The 15787-nt window shown below is 37.3% G+C and overlaps 1 protein-coding gene across 1 annotated transcript; it reads right to left on the reverse strand.

Annotated features, from left to right (window-relative positions):
- Positions 1 to 1735: 1735 nt before the first annotated feature.
- LOC135478512 (uncharacterized) lies at positions 1736 to 10950 on the reverse strand. Its single transcript, XM_064758628.1, has 6 exons — positions 10852 to 10950; positions 7325 to 7519; positions 6418 to 6556; positions 5379 to 5508; positions 5066 to 5205; positions 1736 to 3657 (listed from the first exon to the last, which is right to left on the reverse strand). The coding sequence occupies exons 2-6, from the start codon at positions 7506 to 7508 to the stop codon at positions 3507 to 3509; spliced, it is 744 nt and encodes a 247-aa protein (XP_064614698.1). The 5' UTR covers positions 7509 to 7519; positions 10852 to 10950; the 3' UTR covers positions 1736 to 3506.
- Between the last annotated feature and the right edge of the window lie 4837 nt (positions 10951 to 15787).

Raw genomic sequence — 15787 nt, forward strand, 5'->3', positions numbered from 1 at the left:
GGAATGACGAAGCCAGCTTAGGCTTATGCCAAAATTTCAAATCGCTTTATAAACTGTAGGGAAGTTATATGTGATGTAAAAAGGTCAAAATATTTCTTGACAACACAAGTTCTGGTTGCTCGAGAAAAGTCTAACTGACCACTTTACAGGTTAATGAAGAAAAAAATCGCCTAGATACAGGTGCCAGCACACGCACACACACGCGCACACTCACACACATCTCATTATCACCATTCTGAGAAATTTCTATTGTTTGGATTGGTTGAAATGCCAAACATACGAATGTATGCACCGATACAGACATTCGTAAACCAGCCGTCAAACAAAATGAACTTTCCGGGTCAGTAATCGCCATATCAGTTCTAAAACGTTAACACAGACCACCAAAGATCTAAGAAACTACATAAGTAGCCAACAGTTTTCGATTATGTTAGAACGACGCAAGGAAATGCAAGCAAATGCGTGAAATTAGTATTCAGATCGTGTACCATGCTGGTATATAATTAAGCCGTTGATAATTAGATATGTATCTCAGTTGCGCTTTGATGGCAACTGTTCATATATCCAACACGGTGAAAATATAGCACCTGAACCCTGGTCAAGATGAATTAGACACAATGATGAAGCTGTGCCAGAGATTCTTGACGCTCGACATATATATTTACTTACAAGACAATTGTAAAAATTTATTATGCAGCTTAAAGGCGTTCGATTCAAAAACATTGACGCACCAGTTTTTTCAATAGTAACATGTGACCTTGACTGAAATCGTCACATATACACGCATATAGCATACATTTATTTGGTCATCTGACTAGTGTTTTACGCCGTACTCAAGAATATTTCACTTATACGACAGCGGCCAGGATTATGGTGAGAGGAAACCGGGCAGACCTTCTTACGTAGAGCCGGAGAGGGAGCCAGTATGAGCAACGAAACATCCCATGAATGGTAACCCTTAACTGTCAGTGTGCAGTGGAACTAATGATGACTTTAATTTGTTGCCTTTGACGTTAATGCGAGAGTGACTAGTTAAACATTTATAGTGATGAAATCTTATCAGTCATAGAGAGTAGAGAAATCCCAAGTCGAGAAGTCCTTATACAGTACCTGTATTCGAGCGTCTAGATCTTCGTTACTGGGACCTGGGTTAAACGTTTGAAGTTCAAGGCTAGCTACGAACCCACATTACCTGCCTGATTTTGTTGCAATTGCACGAGAGTAATTTCCATACTGAATGTAGTTCTTGTAGTGCCTTGACTAAAGGTTTTGCATCTCAACTTGCCAATGGGTTCATTCTTCACATTTTGGTGTTGATTAAATACTTTGTGTAGAGCAGGATAGGCTGATTCAGGAGTAGACGGAATTTCATCAGAAATACGCCTACAATTGGAAGGTGCAGAATTATCACAGCTTCAGCTGTGGTAAACTTTGGAAGCATGCATTCAGAGGTCAGAGAGCAGTCATTTACTTTTCATCTGAGAGTCACAATCTTAAATTGAATATCATCAAGTCATTTGAAGATACTTCTAACATAAACAACGATTTAATGATATTATCAAATTATTTACAGACACACTTGAAAAATATCAAAATGATTTCATATCATTTGAAAATGTCTGTAAATGAAGTGAATGGTGAGTAAATAGTAGTTTACCACACACAGTAAACAAAACTAATGTATCAAGATTATATCTAAAGCTGTCTAGACATCAATTACAATCGAAATACAATGTACATGTAATAAAAGAAAATGTTTATTGACACAAATAAATACGGCTAAAAGCTCAGGTACATGTATATAATGGATAAAGGTAGCACTAAATACAACTGTGATAACAAACCACTTAAAAAATTAAAAGACAAAATTGGCAGTATAACAGACTTTTATAAAATCATCACACATTTATGCTGTGAAGAAGCTGATAACTAAATCTGATTTATGAAAGGTGTGCCAGTACCTGTATAATTACACTTATCCATCCAAATGGCTTAAATGTCTCTGGAAAAATCAATGTAGTGAACAACTGCGCCAAAATCTGTTAGGCCAGAAATCACACTGATTGGCTATTTCAAGCATAAATGTTTTTTTCACGTTTTCACTCTTCTTGATACCAAAATATTGAATCAAAGTATAAGGCTTTACGTCATTTGTCACATTTACCACAGCAATCTGTTAGTTTCAACAGATGTGAAAAGATGTGACATCAATAACTGACAAGACCCTGAACTCGTTAACTATACCAACTGGCCAAAGTTTTCGAACTATGTCAAGCGAGCTTGAGAAAACTGCTTTAAATGTGTACGAGTACAAATAACCCATAGGGCAAGACGTTATCAAATAATAACACGCAATCTACGGTAAATTCAATTTAATCTGGATGTCAATTTGTCAAAATGTCTCTCGCTAAACCATGCAACTGCACAGTTCTATAAATTACACACAAAACTAATTCCAAGATATCATCTATGAGACAAATAGCACCAGCAGCCAGTGCAGTTACATTTAATGTACATGTATGCTAACAACTACTACTCTACATGCAAAAAGCAACTGTCAAACATTAGTTATGTATAGACATCACCAATAGATACATCTACAAAAGTAGAAATGCTGATAATGTACAAAAAAAATGTCACACAAACTTCAATCCATAATGCAACACTTAGAAAATGTTTAATAATTACAGTTCCTCGTGATATAGTTTAAGCACCCTTATGATTACCATTAATGCTATCTATATCATAGGTCAACAGAGTATAATTTGTGGTATGGAAACATAAAAATTTGACTAATTGAACGAAAGACAGAACGATTTTTCATATATATTTTAGAATTCAATGAATCCCACAGTGTGAATTCTGCTAGCGAAACAGCAATTGTTCTCTTTCTGTTCAACAAGTCAAATAAAATAAGTCAATACCACAAAAAAAATCGTGTGAACACGATTTAAGGCACTTGTAACACTGGGTAGAAGAGAACTCATGACAAGGCACCAGTCTCCATTGGATAGAACAAAGACTAGTGTTGCGAACAGAGGATTGATCCAGGATGGCTGGTAAATGCAGCAACCTTCTGGTTTGCATAGATGTAAATTCACAGTCTCACACAGTGACTGATTTATCACAACCAAATAGACAACAGGAAGACAAAATATAGTAATCTATAGAGAAGAAATACAAAATACTGTAAATGTCTCATTTCCTAAGGCACCAAAGACAAAATCTCAGTTTATTCAAATTCTGAAGTTCAGATTAATGAGTCTTGATTAAATTTTCCATTCATAATATCATGGAGAGCACAGAAGACAAGAATTTTCATTCAGTCTTCCTTTACATAAAAAGTGTCTTCAGACTGGCAAAAAATTGTGTTTTTGCAAAATTGTTACAAACAGAAGTAAAAAAACCTACCCTCCAGCCTAACCAGGTGTATCAACTTATGACAATGAAGATGAGATTCTAGGGAGATTTGTAAATCACAAGACATCAAAACAATAATATAACATCTAACCATGCAGTAACCAAGTCATGAAAATAGTTCCTAGTAAGGTACAAAAGCCGTACAATAAGTTTGATGAGTGCAAAGGTGTTGCTCCACCAATAGCAGAGTAATCCACAAAGTGTGCCAGTTCGTAGTATTCATTCCTGAACACCTCTCTGGAAAACATACGGTAAAATACATATAAGTGATGAAAGAGAAATATTATTAACAGAAGTGATATACATGTATATCATAAAGAGTTGGACCTGTTTTTCCATATCTGAATAGGGAAGCACCAAAATAACCAAACTTGAGGTCACTCTCTCATTTTAATCCAAATGTTTTGAGGTATGTGGTGGTTAGGTCGACATCTGAGAATGGCCACTAGGGGGGTTTCTAAGTCAAAGCTGGTTAAAGGCCTACCCTTAATGACCTAAAATTTGGGCACAAAATTTACATTTTTACAGGCAAATACCTGTCTTATAACATCACTTCCTGTGCCAAATTTTACATTTTCCCACCAGAAACACCTTTCTATAGGTCAGTTAGTGTGCAAGATGATCTGATAAACCAGGACACTGATAGATGTTACACAATTGTCATAGATACTTAAAGGAAGTTTACTCCTAAATCAGCAGGATATACATACACACCATCAAATATATATATTACATCTAAACTGAAAACATCAACTCCATTTAAGATTTATTGACATTTCAGCAACTCTCAGCGACTGCTGCCATGTTTTTCAACACGCTGTTTGCCTAGAAGACTGTTGTCCATCCTAAACTACATACTGCCTGGGCCTATGCCAATAAAAAAGGTCCCACTTCTCATTTCACGCCTCTGTTGTCTTGCGACATGCAGCTGTTGTCTTGTGAAAAGGGAGATAATTCAGGGGAGGCCTATTTGTTATGTTTTGATATTTGACAAAAAAAAAAAAAATTACATTTACCCATCTTTGACATCAAAAACTGTCAGTCAAAGTGATCAAAGTTTTAAACTGTGGAGTGTGACTGCAGACTTTTTCCACTTCTTAGAGGTATTATTTACCACTGAAGCTACAACTGATTTACCAGTGATAGCACTATAGAGAGATGTTATGGCAGAAGTTGGCTGATTTTGTACAATCTTTTGCAAGTCATAAAAATCATTGTATGTACAGAGTATTGGCGAATGTGTTTCAGTATACCAAAACTCTTGTTGTTTAGTCTCAAGCACTTAAGTACTAACAGATCCTTTAATTTTTTCAAACATATTTTAAATCAAGAACAGTGTTTACAACTCTTCTGCAAAGGACAAAAGATTTTGCATGTAACAGAATGAAGTCTAAAGCTGCAGCTTCAGCAGAAGTTTCCAACACACAGAATATAATATCAATGGAACTCAAATTAATATAACTGTCAATAGTCTCACAATGATAGGGATTATCTCCCCTTCCAAGAGACGTTCATTCTAGCATGCATTCAATACTGTATATATGTTAATCCATGATGACTGCTCCATACTTTTGATACACTTGTGAACACTTCTAGTTTAAAGAGTAAGCGAGAAAAAACCTTTGAGGTTTGGAAAAAGACTTACTTGAAATTGATGACCATCTTCTTTAGACCAACAGACAGATCTTCCCCAGGTTGGAAATGTTCCCATGCATTGGCAGTGATGGTACTGACTAGTGGGTCTGTTAAAACTAGCCTGGCAGTGCCTCCAGTCACAGTGTACAGCTGTTAACACCCAAACATTGAGAACATTTACTACATTTTGGCATTCACAAGTGCCAATAGTTATACTAGGTACCAAATTAAAAGAATTCTACATTACTGTAATTCTTCAACCTTTTCGCATTTTGGTAAGGTGTTTATTCGAGCAAGCATTTAAATAAAAGGGTGACACATACCATGTCATCCTCCTTTGAAAACAGGATGATGATGGACTGTTTACAGGTGCCATATTTCCACTGGTCGTTCTGCAGGTCATAGGCAAACTTCAGCGCAGCATTCATCAAATTCTCCTCAGTGTCAGGGTCGCTGAAGCACAAAAACACCAAATAAACAACTCAAGTGAGGACACTTATTGTAATTACAGGATAAAAAGAAGAAGAACAACAACAACAAAAAAAAAGCAAAAATGATGTTAACAATTTTATTTTATCACATGTGTAACAATTGAAAACCACTGTCAGCATTAGAGAAAAGGGCACCAATTATTTACATCACTTAACCAGCATTACCTTCAGCTAAACAAGCCTCAAAATAAATTTTAATTTAGTGCAGGACATATTGCAAATCTTTCAGTTATTCACACTGTCAAAAGAGTTATAGTGTTATTTACATTGCAGTTTTGTCCCTTACCAAATAGTTGACCTGTGTCAAAATACTATATGGTGACAGACTCATGCTTATTCCCAGACTTACTAAAGCATACATTTTCGTACATTTACATGGTCAAGCTGTTCAGGTCTCTAAGTGGTGGTTAAACTGTCAAGCACAATGTACATTCATCCAGCAAATCACTAATTTATTTATTTTTTTGATACTCAAAATTGGAACATATAAACTAACAACATTTGGCAAGTGGATAACAACCTTCCAGACTTGTAAAGCAGAGATAAACTGCCAAAAGAGCACTGCTCAGAAACAGTGAAAGCCGGAGAATCAACAAATTCCATGTTTAAGGCAGAATTTGAACCCACATTTATGTGTCTTAGCTAATGAGAGATAAAAACCTCCTCTACTTGACCAAGACTTATTCCCTCAAATCACTCATAATAGCACATACAAGTGCAACATCTATATTCTCAAAATACATGTACAACAGTTTTTTACAGTACATGAACAGTATATTTATATATTCCAAAACTTGTTTCATAAATGAATCTTATGAAGTACTACCATGTTAAAAAAAGTTCAAACATGTGCATGAAAAAGCTTTCTTACTTTGGGTGCCTCTTGATTTTATTCATCAGTGCTATGCCTATGTAATAGCCCTTTCTATTCCTGCCACACTCATATGCACTGCAGGGACAAGGGGTGTCAGTGTTGACCATACCATCAATTATATAGTCCAACACCTCAGCTGAAAATAAAACAATTACAGTGTTCAGGTGGATTTGGTCAACAGGTTTTTTCATCATCATAAAAAACTTTACAGTAATCATCATCATCATAAAAAACTTTACAGTAACTTTCTGTTGGAGGTCAGATTAAGTAAACTTCAGAGTGTTAGTCTTTTCAGACAACAGCATTAGTCTCTCATCTAGAGAGAGTGATGCTTGTCAATCAACAGTCACATGTAAATTGAGTACTTGAAACAAATGTGTGCCACATAATATTGACAAAAATTCAAAAGAAAAATCCAAGCAAACTGATCCATGTAACACAAATTAATGAAGTCAATCAGATCACAGCTGCGTGTAAAAAAGTTTTGCAATTAGGCATTTTAAAGAGGCTATACAGGAGATTTTTGGCCAAAAAAATCCATGTTCGCTATTACATCAAATCATCCCTATTTGCGAAGAAAAGTTCCAATTATAGCTGTAGAACATAGACGCATTCCTGTACTTTTCTTAGGGTAAGATGTTTCTGAAGTTTGAAAAAGTTAAAAAGGCAAACTGTACATCTCTAAAATTTTACAAACTTTACTACTAATTTTCACAGACAAGGCTGATATAATATGAAATTTGTGCTATTTTAAAATACTAGTACATGTAAAAACAAAAATTCAAATGGATTTACAAAAATCAATGTTTTGCCAAAAAATCTCTGCCTCTTTAAACAACATGCAAAAACCCCTTTACTAATACAGTCAACCAACATCATGTGTCAGGTAGTCCACTGTACTTACCCTCTTCCACTGTGATGAGCCCATTAGGGTCACACACCCAGGAGGCATTTACGTACGGTCTACCACACGCTGCAGGGTCACGTCTTGGGTTGGGGTAAGTATCTGGGGTCCATTCTAGAGGTGGCTGGGCTATAGATACTGCTGAGAATAGCAGCACACCACACACAGTCAACCACATCTTCATGTTTACAGAGCCTAAAATTTGTCAAAACAGTGAAACAAATGCTTTAACAAGTTTTTCATTGGATAAAAAATGGCAGTATCAATCTTGAATGTCCCAGAAAGACTCATTTGTGTCACGTCATGCATTTTGGGCCATGGTTAAGAATATTTCATAGGCACATTCCCCGATAGAGCAGGACAGGAAACCAACACAACATTAGCGACATAAGCCCTTTGGAGTCAGGACACTATAAGTTATCTGCGTGTTGAGAGGGGGTATATGGCTATTTAAACCGTGTGTGTAAAATTTTACAACCAGGATTTAAATACCCATGTACCCTTCTCAACACACAGATAACAATTTTGTCTCAACAATATTTATATGTTTTGCATGTAACGTGTTTGTAATAAAAATCAAAATGTACACTGGAAACATTAAGAACAATACACATATATCTCCCTACAAAAAATATAAAATTTAGACAATACTGGGATAAAACCCGAAAGATAAAAATATCAAAGGGTATCAATAAAAAATGAGGTAAAACATACAGATTTTAGCAACGTTTTCAACAAACTCTGTATAAATTGAAAGAATATTTGTATTTATTCTTAAAAACAAAGAAAAACAAAAAAAACTAGAATGGATCTGCGAAGAGCAGATCCTAGGCCGGGATCCCGGATCGGATTGATGACGTTTTCCCCTTCATGTCCTGTGGTTGTTGACACAGATCAAAGATTTTCAACACACATAGAGTACGTGTGTAGCGCTTTCCACTCAGTGATGTTCAGCTTTACAGCTGTAACGGTTTTCTCTCACCAGACCTTCAAATAAGGTGGGATTTGCGCTTTTTCGCGTTTTGATCGCAATTTGTGGCAAAACTATACATCGCCAGAAAGAAATAAGTCCAGATTCATGATCAGAACGTCAAACTCCGCCGGGCAGCATGCTTACAATGTTCTTGCCTTCATCCTAGTCGCAAATGCATTTAAAATGCATCATATAACATGGGGACGTCAAAGTGCCGAATACAGAAATCGGCCTTTGGACAATATTTGAAGCGCTGCAACTCCCACATTTGTTGACACACTTCCATGATTTTCCGCATGCATACAGTACCCATATAGCCCTTTGTACTCAGTCATTTTCAGCTCCACAGCTGCAGCAGTTTTGTGTCACGTGACTTCCAAATATGGGCGAAAACTGCACTTTTTCACACTTTCATAGCAAATGGCGACAAAACCGTGCGTCGGAGAAAGGAAAAAACCAACAGATTCGTCATCAGAACATCCAACTACGCGTTGCAGCCTACTTAAAACCCTGAAATTCACAACATTTTCATCGCCTGACAAATTGCCTAAGCTGGGATCGAACTCTGACATGACTGACAGGCGTCAGCGGTAAGAGAAAAGAAAGAAAGAAGAAAAATCAAAGTTTGTACTTTCATGTCTCAATCCACGACCTGCCATGAACAGACTCACTGCTCTACTGATATCTAGGCCGTTGTTAGAAAGTCAACATCTGGACCACGGCACATGGCGATGTCTGTCAATCACCCTGGCCTGGTTAGCGCATAGTAAAGAAGACAAGGCCGTCGCAAAACAAAGCTAACTTTTACAGGTCCACGTCGTTTACTGTTGTAGTTAGAATTCTACGCCATCTAACAGACTACTATATAGCTGAATGTCATCCTACAACTGTTTCGAGAGATCACGGACAGTGTAGCCGAAAGCATCAGGTGAAATACTATAAACCCAGTCCAGTCCCCATCTAACGCCATGTTAAAGCAATAGGATTCCCATCTTTTTCTGAACAAAAAACGGTGTTGTCATTTAAGCCCTTCTAGCCAGAAAACTATGGATCGTAGCTCAAATCCGTTGACAAATGCTCGTAAGAGCATGTCTTGTTCTACAATTTCGTGCAGGTTGCACATTTCTAGCTCCCATAGTTCTCGAGTTACAAGTCATTGAAATTAAGTAACTTTTTTGAGTTTTTTGCTTATATCTCAAAAAGTTACACAGATATGCAAAAAATAAAAGCAGATTCGGAATCAGCAGCTCAAGATACATCAGAATGCGTTGAGAACAATTGACATTTCAGAACTTTTTGTGACGTCACAACTTCGACCAATGGCGATCTTCCAGAGTTTTGACAAACTTTTTGTAACTCGTGACCTTCTAGCTGCATGTCAAATTTGAAAAGAATCGGTTCAGTGCTTCTTGAGAAGAAGATTTTTAAAGGTTTTACACAAAATTCAATATGGCGGCCGAACCACGTGACATAGCAAAAAAATGGAGAATTTGTCCTGAGATATTCCCGAGACTGAAGAAGTTTGAAATGTCTTTCTATAATTTTGTTCAGTTCACATACTGCATGATTGTGATGTGCATGAAAGATCTAAACTTGTAATGTTTTCCTCCATAAACTGTAATAAAATAGAGAAAACATATTTATACACTTCACATAAATACTTGTGGGCTCATGTCTAGAATTAAGGTAAGAGCTGAGGGCTCATATTCAAAGCCGTAAGGCCCCTGTTTTGTTGGGCCTCAGCCCCTAAGGGATCATGTGGTAAACTCTTAACAACAAAGTTGTAGAGATGTTAACCATTGGGCTCGATTATCGGGTAGTTAACTTCTACATCACCCTGTTGTTATACGACTTACATTCATATGCTTACATGCAGGTAAATGTTTGATACTGGCAATCATAATTAATGATAAGTTGGACAAGTACATATAGCTCATCTTGATGGGTTCAGTGTGCTATTTCAAAATTCTGACATTCATCGATGTATGACAGAGAGTCCATCTAGATGCACTTTTCAAATTATCTACAATTGTTGTGTAACATCAGACAAAATTTAGCAGAAACGTTAGAAATTTGGATTACTGGGCGAGCAGCAAAAATGTATCTGCCTTCATAATAAACACCAGCCTGTACACCGTATTAGTGATGATGATGATGTTGTTGTTGTTGTTGCAAAGTCTCTACAAACGTAAAATTGATGCCAAGTCCCGAAGACAGCAAAGTTTTGATTTCTTTCGCTTTACATTGACCATATGCAGTGTCAAACAACAGAGAACTTACAGAATTCATTTAGAGAACTTACAGAATTCATTTAGAGAACTTCTAGCGCACATGCATGCACATCTACTGCAGTGTTACTGTTAGTGTAGGCCTTCGAAGAGTGAGAGCTTAAAGCTATGTAGACAGCATAGCTAGTAGCTTTTTCTACTAAAAGTTAAAGTTGACCCACTTCTTTTCCTCTTCAAGAAACACTAATAATGAATTATTAAACTCCAACAAAAGTTTATAAACTCATTTCTGTATAGAAGATTAAGAAAAATGGAATATAGTTTACCTGTGCAGCGCCTGCTATTATGCTGTAAACTTTCCTGTGATGACTATTCGACCATCCCCGAACTCCTACACCTAGAACCTTACAAGGCTAACAGAGCCCATCCCCTGTAACACTGCAGCCTGACCTGCTTACCGGAAGCGACGTCAACAAATAATCTCTGCAGTGGTATAACGCCATGACTCGAACACCAGGCTCACTTTCGCTTGCAGATTCTGAGAACAAATTACACGCAATTCTTTTACTCTGAAAATACTTAACTCATATCCTAGGAAGAGATCGCTGACACACGTTTTTAATAAGGTGAAATCAGATATATATAGTCACTGACCGGCGTCTCAGAGACACACTCAAACTATCGATCTAACCTGCCAGGAGTTTGCTGAATATTCTTCACCAAGAAAACGGCATCTGTTACCAACAAGCACAAACCAGTTAGACTGGCTAGGGGAGTCAAGATGTGCGGTGAAAAAGAAACACATGTAGTTATAAACACTAGCTTCTTAGGCAAGTTTGAAAAGAACAACAACTGGTTTACATATTTCTTAACTGAACAAAGATGCAATATCACATGCCCTAAACCAGCTCTATCACATCCGAGTTTATTTATTTACAACATTGGTGTTTTACGCCGTGCTCAAGAGCATTTCACTTATTCACCAGCATTATGGTGGGAGGAAAACTGGCATCGCCTTGTCTGAGTACTGTTTTGCAACTGTTTATGTACAGATGTACAGGCCTAGCCTGCTCTGCTGAACAACTCATCACTGTCAGAGCTGACATCATGTACATTATACATCATGTGCTCGTTTTGATTCTCTGTTTACATCGGATATCTGTTTAATAATACATTAGAAATGTACTCAGAGACGGCACCATTGCTTAACCACGTGTACCGCTGTGATGGCATTACTAGATGTACACAGGCCTACATGAAAGAAAAAGAACAAGAAAAAAAATCAGCCACACCTGAAACTGCTACACATGTGCATTACTTTTCCTGAATAGCTATATATAGTAAATTGAGTACAGCACAACAAAAAAACTGTGGTCTTAACTGATCAAACATTTTCGTATTGCCTCTGAGGTCCAATACCGAGGAAATGGTATTAAAATGAAAGTGCCAAAAAATGCTATTATAATGCAAAAATACTGGATTAATAATATTTTATTAATAGACTTATTAATAAGACTATGTATATTATGATGCAACTATTGCCTTCATTAGATTGGTAAATTTCTGCCAATATGAAAATAAACACTGCCAGCATGATCATGTTCCCATTTACACTGTTGAAACGGCTGTCAACTGCTCACTGATTTGAGCCATTATCCACAAAGCATCTCGGAGTACACGGCTGCACACCATAACCTCAGCCAATACAACTTTATGCATCAACTCTGCCAATATAGATCCTTGCAATGAAGGTCTGGGCAGGCTGCAGTGACTGTAGTCCATTAATAACATGCACACACCATTACCAATATCACTACTTAGGCCTGTCTGATCACTACTTGTATGTCACACTTTCCTCGAAAACATAGTAAAACATATCAAAACACAAAAAGAGCCTGACCAAGAAAACTTCAAAATTCTTGGGACATATTTAACCAGGGTACCGTACAAAATAACAGTACAGTAATGCATAGCGGTAATGTATCTTTTAGGCTACCTTTGATGTGTTTGCCTGTGCAGCAATATTCTGGAAACAGTGCTCGAAAAGGCGTTAGTTTGACTTTCTAGTTTTCTATTTACACATGCATGTTACCCTCGTAAGAATATTTCGCTTATAAGACGGCAGCCAGTATTCTGGTGAGAGGAAACTGGGCAGAGGCCTGTCACAACCATCCTTCCCCCGTATGACCTGAGAGGAAACCTGCAGGAGCTGGATTCACAGCGATCACATTGGTGAGAGGCTATTGGGTCACTGTGCCGCACTAGCGCACAAACCACAAGGCCACACAGGCCCCCATTTTCACCCTTAAAAGAAATTCTTGTGATCTTCATTATTGTATTGATTACTCATGTGCAACATGTCCAACATTAAACACACGTACTGTGTTGAGGTTGAAAAAAAAAAAAAAAAAGTTTTGACGTCACTGGCAACCAAAGTGGTCCACAAAGGCCTGTTTATGTATTTCTTTGCAATGAGGAGCCATTCCTTTCAAATCATGAGAAGTGAGACCTGCATGTACACGTAGTAAGAAATGTTGACAAAAGCATTTAAACACACATTATCACTGACATAAACTTTAGTTCGTGTACTTGGGTTTTAACACCAGTTTCGACAATATTTCAATAAAACTGCCACTTTGTCTCGTTATGTCAGATCGGTCTCAGTTCTGACTGCTGCCTCACTGAATTAGTATGCTGAAGACAACGGTCAAGCTTTCCCAATCAGTACACAGTATAGATGTGCCAAGATTGCTTGTTTCCTGTCTATGACCTCACTCCAGATTGAGGCTATAGTGGACATAAATTCCTGGATTCTTAATAATTTGGCCAACAAGCCAATAATAACATGCAACATTTCCAAAACATTGTGTATTATGACACGTTTCATATTTACAGCAGTAAACTTCAGTCTTTGTATAGCTACAATGATGTGTATACATGTGCAAGATTTTGTTAAGCAAGACTGGCATACTGGCATCAGTTATCACAAAGTTTATTTTCAATATTTCAGTCAGTCATGTACATTTTTAATCGAGAAATTAAAGTTAAGCAGTTGTGACATGGAGGCGTGGTATCCAGGTGTTATTTACAATATGTATGTACAAAGTGTTAAAAAAAAAATACATGTAATAACAAAATATGATAGTAACAAACACAAATTCACTATACATGAATCCACCTGATAGGATTTTGAGTCTTTCAATCAGACCCAGGTTAAAGGATACATGTAGGATGTCAAAAATCTGAGTGTGTGTGAATAACATGTTGTGGCAATAATAGTTACTACACTAATAATTACTACCCAATAATAATTATTACCCTAATTCCTCAACCTTTTCACATATGAAAAAGCAACTTTGAGAGTAATTTATGCACATTTGTATTTTGATTTTGGAGACTAAACTAAATGTACATTCGGCCGATTGGTCATTTTCAGGGCTTCCCAAAAGTATAATTTAATTAATCTACTCAGAATAATGCCTTCAGCATATGCTTGAATAAACACCTTGCAAACACATGAAAAGGTTGAAGAATTACAGTAATCACAAATGAAAAAAAAAAAAGCAACTGGTGTCCAGCGTCCGTAAAAATCGTGTAAAAGAGCGATACCAGAATGACATCACATTTGTCTAAAAGGATTTGTCACAAAATAAAAATGGCCAGCCATGGTTATGGCTATTATGACTGGCATAATCAACTCATTGCTAACAACATACATGTGTCAATGTGGCGTGCAATATAGAAACTCAGTGATCATCACTTGTAGTTGTACACATGTACCATAATAACATCATGAATCTAAGGGGTACATGTAATGTTTTATCTTTTTATCTGGCAAATGGGTATATGGGCACTATATATACTGTTTGTATACAAAGAAAGATAACCTGATACTAATGTTTCTGTCCTTGTGTCACACACATGGAGACATGTACATGTATACAGCCGTGGTAGTTGTCATCTCCTATGATAAAAAGCCCATACAAGGGTTTAGTGGACAGGTTCTAGGGGTTTTTCACTGTATACACAACAATGATTAACGCATGATGGGGACTTGTCTGATTGACTATCAAATACATTACACAGAGCTATTTTATTGTAATCTGCATTGTCCTAATTTTGAATCATCTATGTTCTTTATGCAGGATGAAAGCAATTGTGACACATATTATCAGGATTTGGACGGAGGTATAGCCTAATTGTTTGGCAGGACAGCCACCATTTTTGATGAAAATCATGATTGTCAGTGAATGGGTTCTTTACAGACCCATATGTTAGTAATCCACAAGATAGTGTGTAATTGTATAGGTGCTTTTTAAACTGACCTATAGAAGGGAATATTTATTTATTTATTTGATTGGTGTTTTAAGCTGTACTCAAGAAGATTTCACTTATACGACTTCGGTCGGCAATATGGTGAGTGGAAACCGGGCACAGCCCGGGGGAAACCCAAGACCATCTGCAGGCTGCTGGCAGACCTTCCCACGCAGGCCAGAGAGGAAGTCAGCATGAGCTGGACTTGAACTCACAGCGACCGCATCGGTGAGACTCCTGGGTCATTACGCTGCGGCAGCGCGCTAAACCAACTGAGCCACGGAGGCCCCTAGAAGGGAATAGTATGTTTAGCCAGTGAGGGTGGTTTTTGTGAAGCAGGTAATAGTACATGTGGTTTTGTGACGCAGGTTACAGTGAGGGTGGCTTTTGTGAAGCAGGGATAGTATGTGTGATTTTTGTGAAGCAGGCAACAGCACGTGTGGTTTTTGTGAAGCAGGCAATAGCAGGTGGTTTTTGTGAAGCAGGCAATAGCACGTGGTTTTCGCAAGCAGGCAATAGTATGTGTGTTTTTTGTGAAGCAGGCAATAGCACGAGTGGTTTTCGTGAAGCAGGCAACAGTACGTGTGGTTTTTGTTAAGCAGGCATTAGAACTTGTGGTTTTTGTCAAGTGGGCAATAGCATGAGTGGTTTTAATGAAGCAGGAAATAGCATGTTTTTGTTGTGAATCAGGTAATAATATGTGTGGTTTTGTGAAGCATGCAAATGTGGTTGTGGTAAATAGTAAATGTGGTTTTTGTAATGCAGGCAATAGTATGTGTTTTTTTTTTTTTGTGAAACAGGGAATATGTGTCTTTCCAGAGCCTAGCAATAGTAGGACTGCTTTGAGGAGCTAACATTAGTATGTACACTTTCTGAAACAGACACCAGTGTGTTTGAAGCATGCAGTCCTTATAGGTAACAATTGCTATTTCATGTATATTTAAGTGA

This window comes from Liolophura sinensis, chromosome 1, assembly GCF_032854445.1.
Source record: "Liolophura sinensis isolate JHLJ2023 chromosome 1, CUHK_Ljap_v2, whole genome shotgun sequence".
Classification (NCBI taxonomy): Eukaryota; Metazoa; Mollusca; class Polyplacophora; order Chitonida; family Chitonidae; genus Liolophura; species Liolophura sinensis.

Excerpts from the sequence above, each read along its gene's own strand:
- LOC135478512 (XM_064758628.1), bottom strand. The coding sequence starts at position 7,508 with ATGAAGATGTGGTTGACTGTGTGTGGTGTGCTGCTATTCTCAGCAGTA. Across the intron at positions 6,557-7,324 it reads GCTCATCACAGTGGAAGAGG|CTGAGGTGTTGGACTATATA; the intron begins GTAAGTACAGTG and ends TTTTATTTTCAG. Across the intron at positions 3,658-5,065 it reads AAGATGGTCATCAATTTCAA|AGAGGTGTTCAGGAATGAAT; the intron begins GTAAGTCTTTTT and ends TATGTTTTCCAG.